Here is a 17,064-nt window from a genome sequence, read left to right on the forward strand (position 1 = left end):
TGTTCTGACTAGCTTTTTATATTTTTCCCTCAAAGTGCAGTGCATTGGCTCTTTCCGCGGGTCCATTGTTTTTTGGGTAATATTCCAAAAAGAAAAGTTACATTCATTTTGCAAAGGGACGTCCACCATGTCCCACTTTGGTCTTGGAGCTGTCAGATTGTTCTGATTATTTCTTATATTGAAAGGTGTATTAAAAGTATCATGAATCCAAACTGTTTCCTTTGTACTTTTTATCCTCTGTAAATAGCCTCTCCCTTTCTTTTCAATTTGCCCGATTTTCTGAGTAGCTTGATGAAATCTCTCACCATCCCCTGGGCCGTGAATCATCTCTTTGTTCACCATCTCCACACTGTCCACATTCCCCTCCTGTTAGTCACTTAGTATCCATCATGGTTATCAGATGAGTTGTCAGAGAGAGAGATCATATTTACATGACTTTAATGCAGTATGTTATAATTATTCTATTTTATTGTTGTTAATCTCTTACTGTGCCTAATTTATAAATTAAATGTTATCATAGGTATATATGTATAGTTAAAAACATAGTATATGTAGGGTTCTACCCATGATTTCAAGCATCCACTGGAGCCTTGGAATGTATCCCCCACGGATGGGGAGACTAATATAGGAAGGTGATCAGTCTTGCTTGCCCCTTGTAGCTTTTGTCTCACCTTGCTAGGTTGTTTCATTTCTTAAGGTTTCGTTATTTTCAGGATCACAAATGCAAACTGTCAGAGCATGAGACCCACATTTACTTACTTAGCTGACTTCTGTCGCTGCTTGCTGCATATATTTGGAACTCTAATCAGTCCCCACAAGAGCTGACCCAGTATGTTCCAGTGTTTTTCAAGTCTCGCTGGCCACAAAGGGGAACTGAATATGAGTAGGCATGCAAACCTCATCAGTTCCCTTGCAAGCAGCTGAAAGTTGTTTTTAATATAGAGGAAACTGTTTTTCTTTTGAGTAAAAACAATTTTCTACGGATGCGAAGCATTTCTGCTTCTGAAAGATCAGGGAACACACAAAAGAGGAGGGCACTAGGCTGTGAGAAAGGCGATTAAAAGAGAAAGTAAGAAAACAAAGACAAAACTGAGCTGGGGAAGAGAAAGGTGCTGCTGAGTACACAGGAAGGGAAAACAGTGAAGGTGTGGGTTGCTGGGGGTACTAGAAAAGTCTGGGCAAGTAATAGAACCGGAGAAGAAACAGGAAGTGTCGGTAAGAGGAAAGCGTCTATACCAGCTTTGCCAGCTGTATTAATGGAAGACATTGAGATCTTTTGGCCCAGGTTTGCCATTGCATAAAACGTGAAACTAGAACACATCAGAGTGATTACCATTCCCACCTGAGTTCATACCATTGAGCCAGGTGTGCAGGAAGGTGTCTTGTCCCCACTTCAGAATGCAACGTGGTGACCCGTTTGACCACTCTGGTCACACAGAAAGCCAGGGGTCAGTAGTAAGAAAGCAAGGAAATCTGAATACCTAACACGAATATCACAAAGCTCCCAGAATCCATCAACTTATTTTAGATATAGTCTAAACAGTCTCTCTAGCAGTAAATATTTCTGAATGCCTACTGTGTGCTGAGCAAGAGACATTGGACAAATTCACTATTAAAGAAGATTCGGGGAAACTGCTTGGGGACCATTGACCATACAGCAGGCAGCCTCCTTCCCCGAAGCTGCACACATTTGGGTGGCCCTGAGGGCGTTACTGCATTGGCACATGGTCACAGGTGGCCTCTGGTTTGCCACTCATTAGTAAGGTATTGTATGTTCTGTAAAACACAAAACTTCTATTAAAGGGATCTAAAGAACATCTCGTCCAAACTTTATTAAATGCTTGAAATGCTTTGCTACCTTCCCAGCCTGCTGGGGATCCATACTGTATTGAAACAGTTCTATTAGCAAACAACTCACTAGCTTTCTACTCCATTTAGATCTGTAATTATTCGAAAACCCTCCCTTACAATCTGGTGAGACATGCTGCAGCTCCCATCCTTCACTGGTTCTCTTTCTGCTTTCTCTCCAAGGCTACACACACACATTTATGCTCGACTGTCTTTCCTTTAGCCTTCTGCTTTAAGGCTGAGGAATTGCTTTCTTTCAACGGCCCTTCACCTGTCACCCTGCCGGGTGCCTTCATTCCCCTCTTCTACTTGCTCAAGTTTCAGAGTGTGGTTCTGACCAGCACAAAGTAGAGCGGGTCTGTTCCCATTCCTGCCCTGGGCGTTGCTGTTATTAACAAAAGCTAAAGTTAAACTGCCCTTTCTGAGTTCCTTCCCCCCCCCCCCACCTCATTTCATCCAGATCAGCTTCCGCTGTGTACCTTCCCAGTTCTAATGTTTACCTTCACCTGGCAATCCCATTTTATGTATTTCCCCTGCCTCTTCTTTGGTATTTGAGTATTTGGATAACATACGTTGAATGTTTTCTGCTGGCCAGGTACTCATTTACTCCTCATAACGACGCTATGAGTTACGTTCTCCTATTATTTGCTTTTCTCAGTAGAGGAGAGAGAGCTTGTCCGAGCTTACATAGTAAGTGGTGGAGCCAGAAATTGAGCTCCAGCAGTCCAACTGCAACAGCCACCCTTTTAACCTGTCTGTTATGCTGCCTGTCAGTTCATTATTTAATAATATTTAATGCCATTGGTCTAAGAAGACCTGTTAGATCCAGCTGCACTATAATCCTTGCCCTGGCCTTACCAATGTGATGATAACGCTCCTGGGCCACTGCTCAAGACTCTTCCCCTGGACTGTGCGTGAGTGGGCAATACCCACATCTTCCTAATCCGCCTCCCCTTTTTCTTCTAATTTCCCCTCACATACCCCCTAGTGAATGGCCAGTTCTTTCTTTAAATACACTCGTACATTTAACAGGTGGACTCCTGGGTCTAGGAGATTTTGTGTGCTTTAAAATTATTTGCATACCTGTATTCAGATGTTTGAATTTTATAGTTTAACTCTCAGAAAACAGTTCTATCTCTGTGTTCTTAGGGTACACCTCATTTGGACTCCTATGTACTATTTGTGACTGAAGTGCCAAACTGTCTTAATTATAAGATAATTTCATCTGTAATTCTTTAGCATGGTCCTTCGGGGGCGTATATCAAAGGGCCAAGGTTTATCTAGATTTATTGATTAGAAAATGTCTTACTTTGCCAGAAAATGTCTGGCAAAAGACACCGTACAAAAAGTAACAAGCAAGTCCCAGACTGGTAGAAGGTACTTGCAACCCACATAAACAACAAAAGATTAGTTTCCAGAATATAGAGAGAGCTACTTCAATTTGAAAGAAAGAAAAGAATAAAAGATAAGCAACTCCTTAAGGGAAAAGCGGGGAGAGGTGTAGATACAAACAGGTACACTTACCCAAGAAGAAATCTGAATGGGCAAAAGAACACGAGAGGATACTCCATTTCGCTTGTGATTAGGGAAGTTAAAACCACAGCAAGGTGCCATTTCGCACCTACTAGGATGGCAAAAGTTAGTAAATCTGAGAAAACCAAGTATTGGTGAGGATGTGGGTAAACAGGAACTCATATCTTACTAGTCGTGGGATGGGTATATAAACTGATAAAATTATTATGGAGATCAATTTGTCACAACTAAGAGAAACTGATAACCACCAAGCATCTCCACTTCTAGGTGTTAGCCATGGAGAAATTACACACATGTGCACAGGACGTACAAGAGACTTCACTTGAGCATGGTTTCTAATAGTAAAAAAGTGGAAACCACCTAAGAGCCCATTGTTAGAGGAAATGGAGAATTGAACTTTTGTTTTATTTGCACAACAAAACACTTTACGTGAAAAAGCCCTGCGCATCAGTGAAAATGAATGAGATTTATATATGCCAAAATAAAAATAATTTGAGTGAAAAAAGTTTACAAAAGAATGTAACAGTAAGATTCTATTTGTGTAAATTTTGAAAACAAAGACTAATGTGTATATGTCATAAAAGTATAAAGTTTAAAAATCAGAATGATATACACTAACTTCAGGGGAGAGGCTACATTGGGATGAGCTTTAGTATATCTAAACTTTTTGGATTGTGTGGGTACAAGGAAACAGTTAAGCGAAGAGGCCAAAACATTAACAACCGAGCAGTTTGGATGATGAGTGCTTAGCTGCCTGTTAAGTTCGGTTTTCTCTTTTTTGTATATTTGAAATGTTTCATAAAAAAATTATATGTGGAATTACCAAATTATAATCTAACTGTAACAGTTTCCTTTTGCTCCTGAAATAACTTGCATTGCTTACTAATGCAGAAAGATTTTATGCGTCATCAACATGTGTATCCAAACCATAATTAGAAACCTTTTTCAAAGCTCATCTTATGATGGTTCTTTATGCATTTCCTGGGCCAGAAGCAAAATTAATAAGGGTGAGATGCTCTGATTTGATTTTGTTCTTCGGTTCAACCCGTATCCTTTTGTACCAGATTATCGTCCAAGTTTCAGGCAGAGCTTTCACAGAATGTACGAAGGTTGATAGCTAGAAAACTAGTCTTTAAGATTTGGATTATTTGATATCACACAATTTTGATGAGTGATAAACAGAATCTTTTGCCACAAATGCATATTAAGGCCAATTTATGTTTTAAATAAAGACATCTCAGTAATTACCATTGTGCTTGGGCAGAATGAAATGAAAATGAAAAGCACTGTCTCTGCAGAGACAATGTCTATGGAATAAAAGTCTAACAACTTGCATCCCCTGGTGGAAAATACAGTTAATACATATGTTGCAGTGCAGTGAAGACTCAGTGATAATAGTGCACGTCAAGCACCTTGCACAGTAAAAGGCATGTAAATAAATATATTTTACTTTGCTTCCCATGTCCTCGCATGTAAATTTGAAGGGGGGAAATAAGAAGCAAAAGAGTTTAGGAGAAACCTAGCTAGCACTTCTCTTCCAGTTCTGAGTCGACTGTTACCACAGCCCAACCAGGCCTCCTCGTCTTCATCTGCAAACCAGACTGAACTGAAGCACTGCCGCAGCCGCTCAGAGGAATGTGTTCTCAACTGGGCCATGTAGCTATGAAAAAGACATTTCTACCTCATCTGAGTTGATATAATTCAGATTATAGTCTGAGTTTCCATTACTTTCTTCTTATCAAAAATACAAGTTCCTTGCGAAGATCATGGTGTCTTGTGGTGCCTGGCAGAAAAGTTTCTCAGTCAATGTCATATCTGGTGTGAATATTTTCCCAGTTTGTGCTTTTGCTTTTGTTTTTATGGTTTTTGACAAAAAACGAATCTACTTTTTTGAGTCAAATCTATGCATTTTTCCCTATGGTCTTATCGATAGAGAGTTCTTTCCCATCCACAAATGAATTAGTTACTTACATATTTTTTAATCTTTTTAATGGTTTCATTATTTACATTTAACTCTTTAATCCACTTACTGTGGGAGGGGGTGGGAAACAAGGTGAGGCTATAAATTGGCTTTTGATTTTAAATAAGGACGGCACTCTATTAATCCATCCCTTCCTTCCCTGATGATTTTTGTGGTGTCTCCTTGATTTGTGGTGATTCTCTCTGAGGGAGGAAAGTATATTAGAGCCACTCTGGAAACTTTTACAAAATTCAGTTAACCACCACTTTGCAAGATTCTAGCACATCTTGACTAACAGAATCGTAGCTTTCCCTCTGATTTGTTCCTGCTCCCACCCTTTTGAGAGTCATTAATTTGTCAAATAATGTTTTTCCTGTACCACTGAAGATCTGCTTAGAGGTGTATATCCTGTTCCGGAAACTGAGAAGTTAATCTTGGCATCTGTCCCACAGTGTTCTCCTTATTAAAAGATAAGAATATGTTTTAATATCTGGTAAAATAAATTTCCATTTATATTTCAAAAGGCTAAAAAATAATTAGCTTGTTAACATGTTTCTGCAGAATCCAGGTTGCCTGTTGAGAGAACTCAATTTCATGCTGTTTTTCTCTTGTGGATAACTTTCAGTAAGTCTTTGCTTCAAAGAGTTGTAATTATATTAGTTCTACTTTTATATCAGCAGGACTGAAAAATCCATTTTAAAAAGAAGTTGAAAACAAAACCTTTTGTACTAGAACAGAATCTTCTTTTTCTAGTGACCCGATCTTAGAAATTCAACCACCATCAAACCAGTTCTGCCCAGAATAGTTTTTCAAAACTGACAGCAATGCTCAGCATTTAGGTCTCACTCTGGCAGCCAGGAAGATAATTTTGCCCTTATTTGGTTTTGTATATGTGAGATGTTATTTAGAAACTTTTTCTGGAGACCTTTTGTAAAGGGAGGATATAGTACTTCTGAGTTTCCTTTTTCTATGTGCTTCTAAAACTAAAACTTGGGTTGGGGGACGTAGGGACAGTGTTTCCTGCTCGCATACACTAATGCTTAGTGAGAAAGAAAAGGTTATATGTAATAAATAGCCTTAAATTTAGTCAGTCAGTGGCATGTTTTTTCCTACAAATTTAGAAACATTCTCAGGATTCAGGTCACTCTAAGGCATGTTCTTAGTGAAACTTCTTTTGGTAAACAAGATTTGTTATGAGCTTATAGGCAGGTTGACTTTTACCAAAATGTATCTTACCACAAATATAGCAAGCATTAACTCAGTGTACTTTTTAACTTTTTTAAGAATGCCATTGTGCAGGGCTTTATAGAGATCATCTCAAATTTTGAGACAGATTCTAGAACTATTAATGTCTTTGTTTCTTTTAACATTTCATAAAACTAATAATAATAATGTAGTTTAACCATTCAAACTGTATGTGTACAATAGATACATGGAGGGATATAAAATATTTACCAGTAATATAAAAAAGTAATTTTGAAAACATGAGGGAAAAGCAATATTTAAAATCATATAAACAGAAATGCTAATTTTTTTTATTGTTCAAAATATTACAGATGTCCCCTTTTCTCCCCATTGACCCCTTCCAAGAAATGCCAAATTTCAGTTAGGTGATATTTGTTAACATTGTCAAAGCAAGGCAATTAATATAAATTTTATCACTTTTTTCTGAGCCTCTAACTTTTCTGCAAATTTTAATTTTTATTCTCAAATATTTTTGTTTTTTAAATATAATTCTGCATTGGCCTATTCTTTATTCAACCAATTGTGTGCACTTATTGAAATAGAACTACCTGAGCACTAATTGTATACAAGCCAGATCTCATGAAAATAAATTCAACCCTAACAAAATTCTTCATACTCTTTTTTTTTATATACTGTTGCATATTGATTTCTTAATCAGTGGCCTACCTGAAGTTCCAAGAAGTGTTCTGACTATAAATAATTCGCATACTCTGTGAGAGAAACTTATGAATGGTTCCTCAGAGTTTGTCCTAACAAACTTTTACGTATTCAGTCAGTGGCATTCTGATTCTGTCTGACCAAAGAACAAATGCCAGCTGAGCTTTTGAGAATGGCTGCCTTGATGACATCTCCTTATTACAACTGTATGATGTTCTGTGCAGCTATGTCCAGATAGGACTAGGGGAAAAAATAAAATAGACCCCATCTTTCAATTCTGTTAAGCACCTCTTCCTCCCCTTCTCCATTTCATTCAGTCTTCCATTCATTCACTCATTCATTCAATTATTCAACAAATATGTACTGATTTCCTATATGCCAGGCAAGGCATTAAACTCCGGGGAGTCAGTGATGAATAAGACCCCTTTCTCTTAGATCTTACTCCAGTTCTTTTTGAACAGTCATGAAATTTTCAGAATTCGTTCCTTTTCATTCTAATCTACAGTGTTCTTTTATGATTGTGAGCTTTTTCAAACAGACATATACCCAAAACAGTGTAACAAATGCTCGTACACTACCACACACGTTTAACGGACATTAACATTTTGCTTCAAATCCCTCCACATATAACCATTAACTTTCAGCTAGTGTGCATGTTGTGTTTATTACCATGCATGGTTTTCATATTTATTGTGTATCTGTAGATCCATAAAGAATATGGTGCTGCTTCATATGTTTTTGTATTTTGCATAACTGCTTTCATATGTCACATGGCCCTTTGCAGTTTGTTTGTTTTGCACGCGACATTCTTTCTGAGAGTTCCGAGAGCTCATTTCATTAAAGCGCTGTGCAGAATTCCACTTTGTGAGCAAGCCACTGTTTCGTTCCCCATTGCTTTGCTGATGCACACTCATTTAGGCTGTTTCCAAGTGTTTAGTATTATGAGCAGTAGTTCACTGAGCATCATTACATGCTTTCTTGTGTACATGTTTGAGGTTCTGTAAGATGTATAGGGTGTGCACATGTTCAGTTTTACTCTACCAAAGTGTGGTTCAAGGTGGCCAAGTTTTAAGTCCTGTTGCTAGGCTATTGCATTCTTAGCTCATCTCTTGTTTGATTTTACTACACAATATTTAAATTCCTTCCATTTTATCTAGACAGTGATAAATATTGGGTGATTGCATTTTTTATTAGAAGTTTATTATCATTTCATTTATTATAGAGAGATAGGCATCAATGAATACAGCGGCAAATTTACAAGCTTAAGTGGCACTCAACATATATTTTCTGACATTTTAAATCAGTCCTCAAATCATTTAACTTTAAACACACTTTAAATTAGTATCAGATGCTTAATTTTCAGTAACTACTTTAGTGACTTGAGAAACTATAACATTTCCTTTAATTATTCTATTGTTAAAGCCATAAATTTCACTTAACTTTATAATCTATGTCATGAGTGTTAGCTTCACAATATATTTTGAAAAGATTTACATGCAGATTTAAAATCTAGTGATAAGCGTAAGCTTTTCTTTTTCTTGAAATATTTTACAATTAAGCAAATGAAATATCACAAAGAAGAAAAGAGCTTTGAGAAGATCTAAGCCTTATAAATGCTAGAGTTTTGTTTTGTAATTTTTTAGTTCTTCAAGGAATTAAGAGGCTTTTTAATATGTTTAGCCCCAGTGCTTTAAGAAATAGTGTGGATCTTAGCTGCAGTCGACATCTCATGAAGGGAGTATCCTGGTTTATATTCCGAAGTGCTTTCACTCCTGCTCGATTCCCCTTGAAATCCTCTAGAAAGAAGTTGGCACATTATTTTGCGGATATTACTGGACATCAGGAAATACATGACTGGATCTAAGCAGCTATTGAAAGATGAGAAAACCAGCATGATCTCATTGGTTTTGTGAACGATTTCCTTCCAATAACAAGATGACACATTTAGCTGTATAGAAATATAGACAAATCGGAAGGCGTGATAGGGAACAAAACATATAGTAAAAATGATAAGCACAATAAAGGAATTCCGGGCTGTAGTGGCATATTTGCCAGAATTAGGAAATTTCGACCTCCTTTTAGAAATCCTCAATAGATTCTTGCCGATCTTAATATATGAAAGGATTATGAGTAGGAAGACTAGCCAGAACATTACCACAAGAACTAAATTAAAAATTGCTTCTCCTTTTGCATTCAGCTTATCTCTATAATGGAAACACATTGTGGAATTGTGACCTCCTTTCTTAAGGGTTAAAATAATCATAGTTAAAAATCCAACAAGAGCAACTGTCCATACTGTACAGCAAACATAAATGCTTTGTTTGGTTGTTAACGCCTTCCGCTGTTGTATGGACCGATTAATTTTTATGTAGCGATCCAGACTGATGAATCCAAGCAAAATAATGCTAATGTACATGTTCATATAGAATAGTGTTCCCACAACCTTGCAAAGAATCACACCTAATGTCCACTTGTTTTGGTTAATGTGATACATTATTCGGAAAGGGAGGCAGAAGATAAGTAAGAGGTCTGCAATGGCTACGTTAAGGAGGTAAATCTGAATGGAATTTCGTTTGCGGTGAATACCCAGAAATACATAGAGGGCAATTATGTTTCCAATCAGTCCCACGATGAAAATAACCGAGTAGAATGCTGTTAACACACTAGAGAGTAATTTCTCATCCATGGGACAGGCAGTAAAATTCGATGCTCCTGAGAAGTTGTGTGGCGATTGGAGGCTGTGGTTCGTTATAAAGCACGCTCCCGGGGAGGAGCAGGGCCGGCTGCTGACTGGAGTCGTCGTTGTCATTGTTAAGACGTGACTTCTCATCATCTTCTGTAGGGATCAAAAAGGGAAGGTACCAAGTGACATGTTCCTTGTGTGTAGCTTTTATAAGGTCTTCAGATTTTTTCCTACAACAGAACGCCAAACATTGAGTCATTTGCTATTTTAATACGTTGGTTTAACTCTGAGCATAAATAATAAATGATTTCTTTTCAGACACTGTAAGAAGCTTTACTTTTATCCTACTTTGGACCATTTGAGTGTCTACACTATATATGTAGCAGCATTATGGTATCAAAAACAAGCAGCCAGAATATAGTAGAATCTCATGGAATGTCCTGCTCTAACCTTTCCTATGGCTGTGGTATATGTTCAAGGTTTGTTTTATTTATTATATTAAAATAAATAACTGAAATATGAGATCATCTTCGTTTAGGGAAGTTGTTATGGGAATAGAGATGGAGGTGAAGAGAGACGACAGCTCATGTTTTTCAAAGATGAGCATCAGTTTCCCTAAAGGTAGTTATAGGCATAAGTAAGCTGGGTCCACTGATGGCCCCTGCCAGGCTTCCTACCTTCCTTCCTTCCCTCATATGAGGCATTCATTCATTATGACATGCGTTGCCACGTGGCATGTGACAGGTAAACTGTGGCAGTCTCTCATTCCATGGTAGGAATAGAAAAAAGGGTCCTAAATGTCTTCCTTTTCAACCTAAGACCAAGTTGGATAAATTAAAATGATTTGCCTACAGAGGCATGCAATCAACATAACAGAGCCAGGGAACACAGCCCCTGCCTCGTTAGGTGGACTCTTGCAACACTGCACAGGAGAGCACAGTCTCCAAGCAAAACCCAGTTAGGTGGCGACACTGCCAGTGAGTCAGGTCAGAAAGTCTCCTGACCTAGAAGGGTAGAGCATACAGTGATAATGTAAATGGGAAACAAACGTGCATCCAAGACTTTGCAAGTAACTCACTTCAGCCTAAATATACCCTGAGTTAGGTAATTCGAGACTAGAACCTTCTAAGAAGATAGTGTGTGAATTCCACCTGTTTGCGGCAGTGGAGAATGTTAGCAGTACTACTTGTCACTGGCCCTTTCCTGGGCATCGCCTGCTATGAAGAGCTCAGTCTGAGAGGTCATCATAAAGAGCTAGATGACATGAGGAGAGGGTTCCAGGAGGTCTCATCCCATTCCTTTCTTGGAGTGACTGCCCTTTCTACAGCAGCCTCTTAGCGGGTATAACAAAGACATTCAGGCCAAGGTTATCAAAATCAGACCTAACTGACTCTGTGACCTTGGACAGATAATTTAATCTTTTCTAAGCCTCAGTTTTCTTGTTTATAGAAATGCAAAAATGAGTACGAAGAACTTAACCCTGGCAATATAAGCTCTCGATGAAAGTTAGCTTTTTTTAAAAAAAGTACCTTTTGATTCATCTCATTTTAGTAAATATTTCACACCTGGCTGAGTACTGCTTGGACAACAAAGGTGAAACAAGACCGAGACCCTGCTCTTGGTAAACATTTTTGTAGGCATGTGCATTCAAATTCTGAATGCTGTAATGTAAAGTGGATTAGAATTACAGTAATAATTTCCTGAGTTGGCATTTTGCTTAAAGAAAAATATTTGGAAGAACTTAGCGTTTCTTAAATCTAGCTGTAATTTGATCAAGAAGAAACTACTTTCGCCCGGCTGGGTGTGGCTCAGCGGTTGAGCGTCGACCTAGGATCCAGGCGATCGGGGTTCGATTCCCGGTCAGGGCACATGCCCGGGTTGCGGGCTCGATCGATCACTCTCTCATCATTGATGTTTCTATCTCTCCCTCTCCTTTCCTCTCTCTGAAATCAATAAAGATATACTTTTTAAAAAAAGAAGAAGAAACCATTTTGGTAGAGGGTAAAATTGGAAGAGGAACTGGTAAAGAGGAAGCTATGTAATCCTTGGTTAAGAGTTTTTTTCCAGAGTTCAGGGCAGTAAAGAGAGGAAGGCAAGAGGACAGAGTCTAGTCTTGCGTGTGCCTCAACTGCAAGAAAACATATTTTAGTTTTAGTTTTTCAATTCATCTTTATTGTTGAAAGTATTACAGATATTCCCCTTTTTCCCCCACTGGTCCCCTCCCCCCTGCACCCCTCCCCCCAGGCCTTCACCCCACTATTGTCTGTGTCCATGGGTTATGCATATATGCATATAAGTTCTTAGGTTAACCTCTCCCCACCCACCCCTGCCTTCCCTCTGAAATTCACCAGTCTGAGGAAGACAGATTTTATAAAGTTGATAGAAACTTCCAGTCATGTTTTTTGTTATGAAATTCTAAAAGGAAAGGGCAATCTAGGAAGAATGGCAGGCTGCCAAAAATGAAGCTGATAATGCAACCTAAATTACCAGGAAGGGGGGGAAAGGCGCCTATAGAGGGACCTGCAGTGTGTGGTTCCACAGGGAGCTGGCAGAGGCTCAGGTAGAAGCATCTCAGAGCCACTGATGGAAGGAATCACAAGTGATGCGATTTTGAGAGCTCGGGTAGCTGAAATGACTTTAAAAGCTATCGTGTTTTTTTCCTTCTCCCATGCTATATTTTAAACTCCATTAGGATTAGGAACCAAGTCTCTTCTGTTGTCCTCTGTGTACCAAGTGCTTAGCACAATAAATATTGTTGAATGGAAGGTAGAATTTAGTAGAAAACTATGTAAAGGTCTACCTGTGTATATTAAAATCAGCTGTTCAAGTATAGGAAGGGCTTTAGCTGCCTTAATAAAAACACAGTTACGCAATTACAATTGATTGCAGTTGCCATATCAGTAGTGTGATGTGGCAGCAACGAAAAATAACCCCTTCCTCGGTTGAATTCATAGATCTGGAGTGTTTAATTTTTATTTTTTTTAATATATCTTTATTGATTTCAGAGAGAGGAAGAGAGAGAGATAGAAACATCAATGATGAGAGAGTCATTGATCGGCTGCAGCCCATAACCCGGGCATGTGCCCTGACTGGGAATCGAACCCCGATCTCCTGGATCCTAGGTCGATGCTCAACTGCTGAGCCACGCCCGGCCGGGCGATCTGGAGTTTTATTAAGTGGAAATTGTTACTGCTAATCTGGTTCTGTCCCAAGCTGGTAGGGTTCCACCCAGAATGCAGAGTTTCACCTTCACCAGCACACTTAGAAGAGGCCACAGAGCCAATGGGGAGGAGAGTCCAAATCATGTCATAGCAGCAAGTTGAGGGAAATAGGCACTTCCCTGGAAATGTCAATGCTCTACAAGGATGTGCAGAAAAGGATTTCACCTTATAATCCGTGTCTTCAGAAAGCAGAACAAGAACCAGTGAGCAGAAATTGCAGAGACAGATGTTGCCTTCTTTTAAGGAAATACTTTTTTAGAATGAAACAATCTATCTTGGGAGGCAGTAAGGGTCTTACCACCAGAAATTGTCCAGACTACCATGGATTGGGTACTTTGTAGAAGAGATTCGCAGCGGTTCTCAATCCTGGCTGCATATTAGAATCCCCTTGAGGGCTTTATAAGGATACTAATGCCTGGCTCCGTCCCCAGATCTGCTTTAATTGGTCTAGAATGGGCTTCAGGCAATGGCTTCCTTTTAAAGTTCCTCACGGGATTCTAATGTGCATGTAGAATTGAACCCTTGAGCTAGATAGCTGAACCACTAAGATTTATTTTGAATTTTCTATGTACCAGGCAGTGTGTTAAGCACGTTTATGATATTTCATTTACATAATCCTTTTAGTAACCATGCAAGGTAGGTATTACAAAAGAGGTCATGAAAGATCAAGAGGTTATGATCTTTGCCCATGAGGTTATGATCTTTGCCCATGACCGCACAGATGTTAAGTGGCAGTCAGTACCCAACTTGGGACTCAGTTCTGTCTAGCTTTTAGGTGCCCATGAGCCTTTTCACCAGGCCTCTCTCCTCCTAATCACATATGATCAGCATTTAGTTCTGTCAGCAGTGTTTTGACATGATTCCTTTCACAATATCCACAATTCTAAGAAGAGCTTATGCCACTTAGCTTTACTTCTTTGGAAAAGATATTAATCTTTTTATTTGCTGTGTCCATTACAGCAAGTAATAAATATAGTTTACAGAATCACAAATCATTCGTCAGAATGGTCAGCGCGTCCCCCAGAGCATATCTTTTCCAACTTACTTCTAGGACTGATAACCTTAGTCAAGATGTTTCTAGAAAGCTGTTAGTACAAAACACATATCCCGAAACCATTTGCCTCAGCTCTAATCTGCAAATAAAATAAATAATAGTTGGACAAGATTGCGAATAAAGCTTTCTGGTTTTGCTTTATTTGCTATCTTTTTGAGCTTGAAGAAAATACAGCAAAAGCAAGGTGTTTGTTTAAATAGTAATAGTAGCCGTCATTTAGAACCATGTATTAGTCGGCTGGTGACCAGTCATTTATTTACAAATTGACAGGCTAAATTCTGCTTTAAATTTACTGGCTGCTTTTTGCCTTCTTTGCAATGTGTCAATCAGGTTAAATCTGCTATTTAACCACTATCTGTGTTCTTAAGGCCATTTACTGATTTTTTAAAACAAGCTGTTTGATTTGTTAAGAATGGCCAGTGAAGACAGGAAACAAACCACTGCGTTCACATAGTGGACTAATCTTCCCGAGGCTGGCTGCCTGCGACTCGCGCTGTGTTGAAGCGGTCACAATGGTTTTCTGATAGCAGATGGTAAATGATTTTGTGATGTTGTTACTTAGACAATCCTGAGTTTGCAGCCCTGTGTTAGTGCTGCGGTGCGCCCTCCATCCCGCCTTTGCCAGTATTTTTCAACCGGTTCAGGTAGGAGCTTCGTGAACCCAACAGATTCCACTGTGGCATCCAAGGAGCAAAAGCTGTTTAAATGCAATTTGGGTATGTCTGTGAAAACATCACATTGTTACGGTACAGTACATACCTGTTTGGCAACAGTAGCAGCCTGTCACCACTTGTAGTTTGACTGAATCATCATAATGACTGAATCATTCAGGCCATGCTTCAAAAATTCCATTAATTGCTGCATACGGAACGGAAATTGAAAGCATGTTACTTTGGGAATAAAACTATTAGTAGTATATTAAGTTTTGTTATAAACTTAACTATGTCTAAAATACCATTTCATAAATTTGAGTTAATTGAATTAACACAAGTGTCTTTTGCTTTTGCTTTTTCTCTTCTGAAGCACAAGAGTTAAAATTTAATAGGTCTGGTAATTACCATAAAACAGTATTTTTTTTATTATACTGTTACTATCATTGAAACAAGGGAGACGGCATGACTTAATAACGTTAATAAGTTAAATGTCATTTGTAATACACTGGAAATAAAATCTGTTGCATATGAAAATAACTTTTAATTAATCCAAGCAGATCTACAAGCCTTTATGGCAATATACAAAATACAGGATGCACAATGTGACAATATTTGGAGTATGAGCTTAAATACCTCCAGTGTCCTAAAGTTACTTCAAGTAACTAAGAAGACAAGTCAAGTTAAGGCAGAGACATCAACAAGCAGCTTATTCAAGTTTCTAAAAGCAAGGTGTCACCATGAAGCAAGTTTCACTTTTAATATTCAGATATATCACATTTTAACTGAAATAAAGAATCACCTGTGTAGTTGAAATCAAGGAATACTCACAGCTCAGGCTCTCTCGAAGTAGAAGGCACTGAACCCAAGCTTCCCTAGACAGAGACTCTTGGTGTGTCAGCTGGGCTCCTCCATCCGGTCCGTGGGGCAGCTGGTTAGGGTTTTCTTCTTTTTTTTATATTTGCGTGTGGTAATTGACTTTTTTTTTCCTTTTCTTTCTTTATTCAACTTGACAACCCTCAGACTTCTTGTGAAAACACTGAAAAACTCCACCACTATGTAACAACTTTATCTTTAATCTCAGTGAACACTTAACTTTAGGAAATTATTTATATCTTTTATATGAATACCTTCACCTTGGCAGTTGTGGGAAGTTTCCCCTTATGCCTCAAAACAAAGAAGCTTTATAAATTCTAAGCAGAAATATACATTTTCTGGTTTTTTCTAAGAAATGATACAGAACATGCTATATGGATTTTTTTTTTCCTTTAAAATATTTTAGTATTTATAAAGCACAACAGTGGGGATAAAGATACGTAAGTCAAAACATAAACTCCTTGTAGTTTACAAGAGTTGCTGGTTCTTGGGGGACAAATTTTTTTTCCTTTTCTTAATGTCCAGAGTTTGGACTTTATTTTGTAGATAACCAGGAAGCCATAAAGGGTGGTAAACAGACCCTTATTTCATCAGGTTTGTTGATGACCTACTGTGAAGAGATAAAGCATAAGTTGACTTAGAGTTTCCTGTGTGGTTATGTGTTACGTGGATTTTTAAAACATAAGCATTGAATTTGTTTCTTTCTAAATTCATTTTAGAAATTTAGTTATTCACATACAAATGGCATTACTGTGTTGAATGATACTAACCTTAATAATGAATTATTTTATTCATTAATTTTTAAAGTTCTTTTTTATCTGTACATTATCTTAGTATATTTCCATGTATTCCTTTAAGACCTTGGATTTATTTTTTATTTTTTTACATATATCTTTATTGATTTCAGAGAGAGGAAGGGAGAGGGAAAGAGAGAGAGAGAGAAACATCAATGATGAGAGAGTCATTGATCGGCTGCCTCCTGCACGCCCCCGACTGGGGATCAAGCCCGCAACCCAGGCATGTGCCCTGACCGGGAATCGAACCCCGATCGCCTGGATCCTAGATCAATGCTCAACTGCTGAGCCACGCCTGGCTGGGCTCTTGGATTTATTTTCTAAAATAATCTTATAATTTTAGGACTAGATGAGATTTGTGTTAGTATTCTTCCCATTTTATCACCATGATAAACTCTCCCAAGTAAATTGAAATATCTCCTATATTTTAAAGAAAATAATGGAGTGCTGCAGTTTTTGTTTTCGTCCTAATCTGATATTTAATCACTATCTATCCAGTTATGTAATTGCTGGCCCTCCAGGTTAATGTCATTTTTTGTTGTT

General features: G+C 38.2%; 2 protein-coding genes across 6 annotated transcripts in view; one reads left to right on the forward strand and one right to left on the reverse strand.

The window, feature by feature from the left end:
- The window catches only part of CASK (calcium/calmodulin dependent serine protein kinase), a 370,370-nt gene that overhangs the window by 203,392 nt on the left and 149,914 nt on the right, over nucleotides 1-17,064 (forward strand). The gene's annotated exons all lie outside the window — the stretch shown is intronic.
- Nucleotides 8,416-15,764, reverse strand: GPR34 (G protein-coupled receptor 34). 2 transcript variants are annotated; one of them, XM_081125746.1, is made up of 3 exons: nucleotides 15,683-15,764; nucleotides 14,961-15,059; nucleotides 8,416-10,156 (listed from the first exon to the last, which is right to left on the reverse strand). In XM_081125746.1, the coding sequence occupies exon 3, from the start codon at nucleotides 10,074-10,076 to the stop codon at nucleotides 8,934-8,936; it is 1,143 nt and encodes a 380-aa protein (XP_080981872.1). In that variant the 5' UTR covers nucleotides 10,077-10,156; nucleotides 14,961-15,059; nucleotides 15,683-15,764; the 3' UTR covers nucleotides 8,416-8,933. The 2 variants fall into 2 exon arrangements, with proteins under 2 accessions (XP_080981872.1, XP_080981871.1); XM_081125745.1 differs by having other exon boundaries at nucleotides 8,422-10,156; nucleotides 15,654-15,740.

Source organism: Miniopterus schreibersii (genome assembly GCF_964146895.1).
Source record: "Miniopterus schreibersii genome assembly, chromosome: X".
Lineage (NCBI taxonomy): Eukaryota > Metazoa > Chordata > Mammalia > Chiroptera > Miniopteridae > Miniopterus > Miniopterus schreibersii.

What these genes read in the sequence shown, in the direction of transcription:
- GPR34 (XM_081125746.1), bottom strand. Translation starts at nt 10,076, where the DNA reads ATGATGAGAAGTCACGTCTTAACAATGACAACGACGACTCCAGTCAGC.